We start from the raw sequence: 3,409 nt of genomic DNA on the forward strand, positions 1-3,409 counted from the left end.
CCCCCTGGTGGTCAGTGGGCTCCCACAGGGGGATCCCCACTCAGTCAGAAGGGGGGCTCACAGCTGGCCAGCACAGCAGGGATGGTGGGAGCAAAACAAACAAAACCCATGTGACACTAAATAGACTGCAAAAAGTACACTTATACACAGTATGAGAGCTGAACCGAAAATCTGATCGTCTGCCTTGCTCATTCTTAGCTGGTAAAACGCATCGACTCATAATTGTCACCCTCTGTGCATGTCTGCAAATAATCCCAGAAAGCACCGCTAATTTTGATTTTGGGGTTACAATAGATTTTAGCAAGTAAACGAATACGAAAATACCAACCTGTAAATAGTGAGGGTCAACTATATTCCCATAGATATGTAATTTTGAGTAAAGTACATTTACTAAATTAACGTGCTATGTAGCACCAAAGACTACAAGTCCCAGTACGCATCGCTTCGTCACGGAGCCCGTGCTGGGATAACTGCCACAGGATTGGCCCGGAAGTGTCGCGTTACTATCACGTACACTCTCTGCGCATGTGCACACGCAGCGGGGGCTCGCCCCAACCGCCAGCTGCTCCCGCTCTACTTTTTGGTCTATCCCCAGAGCTTTGCGTTGGGGTCAGCCGCTGCGGTCCTGTGGCTTGGCCCGCCCCGCGTGGCAGCGATATGGAGGAATTCGACTCGGAAGACTTCTCCTCCTCAGAGGAGGACGAGGACTACGTGCCTTCGGGTAAGCGATTCCTCCTGAAGAGGCTTGCCCCGCCCCGCGACCCACGTGAGGCGCGCTTGGCTCGGCGTTCGTGGGCCCGGTGGCCCGTGGCGCGGGTCTCGAGCATCCCTGACCGCTCCGTCCCTGTGGCCCGAGGCGTGTGCGTGAGGACATCTCGCGCCGTCGCTGCCGGCGGCCTGACTGCGGCCGCAGCCCCTGTGGGAGCGCGGGAACCGTCGCGCGAACACGGCCCTGCCTCAGGGGGCGCTGGCGGGGTCCGCCGTCCCCTAGTCACGCCAGTGCTGAAATGGTCCGACCGTCTGAGTTTTGGAAGGTATTTTATTCCGTCCCGAGGTTATGGCCAGCTAGCATCGCGTCCAAGATAGATCTGTCCGCTTTCTGCCCTCAGAAGGGGTCTGGTTGGTGGAAAGTTCACATGATGACGCTTTTTGCCTGTTTGCACCTTATATGCCCATTGCTCCCTTCTCAGAATTTTTTGTTGTTAATTTTCACCTGAAAATATTTTTTCTATTGTTTTTCAGAGAGAGAGAGAGAGCAAGAGACACATATCGATTGGTTGCCTCCCCAAACCCCGACGACGGGGCGGCGGCGGGGAGCGAATCCTGCCCTTGACCGGGAATGGAACCCGCGAAGCGTCCGTGTGCGGCCAACACTAACCACTCTGCACACCGGCCAGGGCCTTAGAACTCATTTTGTGTATTGTTTTGTGTAGGGACCTCCAACTGAGCGGGGCCAAAATAAATCGTCACCCAAACAAACTTACCTCGTCCGCCATCCTGCGCCTTCCCCGACTTCCCCATCTCATTAGAAGTATCCATACAATCGCTTTGGTAGAAAGCAGACAAAACCCCCGAGGAGTGGAGTCATCCTTGTTCCTCCCTTTTGGTCCAACCTGTCAGTAAGTTCTGTTGTGTCTACGTGGAGAACGCGTTTCTGACCACGCCCTTGCCAATCTCACTGCTACTGAGCTACGGGGATCCTTCATTAGGGCTCGTCATAGCTTCCCCACTGGTTTCCCGGATTCCAGTCTTGTCCACCAGCTTTGGTCTTACAGTAATGGCCAGAGTGATCATTGGAAGACTAGTTTTCATTTTAATCAAAAAGGCTTGTTTTGAAACCAAGCAGTTCCCATCATCCCTGTCAATCATCCCCAGTCTCATTCCTCCCACTCCCAGCGCAGACACCCCTCCACCTCAGGTCCTGAGCAACTCTCCAGTTTGCCATTGTTCTTATGTCCAATTTTGGTTAGATCAGTATTCAGTTTGTTGATATAAGAAATACCCAAACCTGTAGAGAATTTTTTATGAGTTTATTTGAGCCCCAGCTGGTTTGGCTCAGTGGATATAGCCTGGGCCTGTGGACTGAAGGGTCCCGGGTTTGATTCCGGCCAAGGGCACATGCCCAGGTTGCAGGCTCGATCCCCAGCAGGGGGCGTGCAGGAGGCAGCCAATCAATGATTCTCATCATTGAAGTTTCTGCCTCTCCCTCTCCCTTCCTCTCTGAAATCAGTAAAAATATATTTTAAAAAAAGATTTTATTTGAGCCAAATAGATGATGTATGTCAGTTGGGTAGCAAAATCTCATATGTTCCAGAGAATAGCAGTTTGCAGTTTCTTTTATGCATTTAAGATTAAGGAGGGCCTGGCAGGGGTGGTTCAGTGGTTGAGCTTCGACCTATGAACCGGGAGGTCACTGTTCATTCGATTCCGGTCAAGGACATATGCCTGGGTTGCGGGCTCGATTTCCAGTGTGGGGTGTGCAGGAGGCAGCTGATCAATGACTCATCACTGATGTTTCTATCTCTCCCTCCCCTTTCCCCTCTGAAATCAATAAAAATATATTAAAAAAGATTAAGGAGGGATCCTAAGGAAGATTACTGAAAGTGGGGGAAGGCAAGGGGAGATTGGGGATTGGATTACAGGATAATTGAGGTTATGTGGCCCGATTAAGGAGGAAGGGTCTGAAAGGGGTTATTTCCAAGGGGGCATTTTGCTTAAGGCAAAAATAAGCCTATTTATTTATTTATTTATTTATTTATTTATTTATTGTTTTTATTGATTTTTTTTAAAGAGAGAGAAGAAGGAAGAGAGAGAGAGAGAAACATCATTGTGAGAGCAAAACATCAGTGGGCTGCCTCCTGCTCCCTACCAGGGATCAAGCCCTGACTTGAATCCAGCAATCTTTTGGTGCACAGGACAACGCCCAACCAACTGAGCCAACCAGCCAGGGAAGGCAGTTCCATTTTTTATTTTCTGAGGACCCTCCATACTGTTTTCCATAGCGGCTGCACCAATCTGCACTCCCACCAACAGGGCAGGAGGGCTCCCTTTTCTCCACCTCCTCACCAACACTTACTGTTTGTTGATTTATTTATTTATTTTTTTAAAAAATATATTTTATTGATTTTTTACAGAGAGGAAGGGAGAGGGATAGAGAGTTAGAAACATCGATGAGAGAAACATCGATCAGCTGCCTCCTGCACATCTCCCACTGGGGATGTGCCCACAACCCAGGTACATGCCCTTGACCGGAATCGAACCTGGGACCCTTCAGTCCTCAGGCCAACGCTCTATCCACTGAGCCAAACCGGTTAGGACAGTTTGTTGATTTATTGATGATAGCCATCTGACAGGTATAAGGAGATATCTCATTGTGGTTTTAATTTGCATTTCTCTGATGATCAATGAT

At 49.6% G+C, this 3,409-nt stretch overlaps 1 protein-coding gene across 4 annotated transcripts in view; it reads left to right on the plus strand.

Annotated features, from left to right (window-relative positions):
- Positions 1-529: 529 nt before the first annotated feature.
- CFDP1 (craniofacial development protein 1) overlaps positions 530-3,409 on the plus strand; it is a 99,197-nt gene continuing 96,317 nt past the window's right edge. For 3 of the 4 annotated variants that reach the window (XR_002828837.1, XR_002828838.1, XM_023752592.1), the window contains exon 1: positions 570-721. Coding sequence is in view for 2 of the 4 variants with exons in the window: in XM_023752592.1 (XP_023608360.1) it covers positions 658-721 (64 nt within the window). In the remaining 2 variants the exon portion in view is untranslated. Of the gene's footprint in view, positions 722-3,409 lie in introns of all 4 variants that reach the window. The other variant, XM_006087075.3, reaches the window with a different exon arrangement.

Source organism: Myotis lucifugus, unplaced genomic scaffold, assembly GCF_000147115.1.
Source record: "Myotis lucifugus unplaced genomic scaffold, Myoluc2.0 scaffold_35, whole genome shotgun sequence".
Classification (NCBI taxonomy): domain Eukaryota; kingdom Metazoa; phylum Chordata; class Mammalia; order Chiroptera; family Vespertilionidae; genus Myotis; species Myotis lucifugus.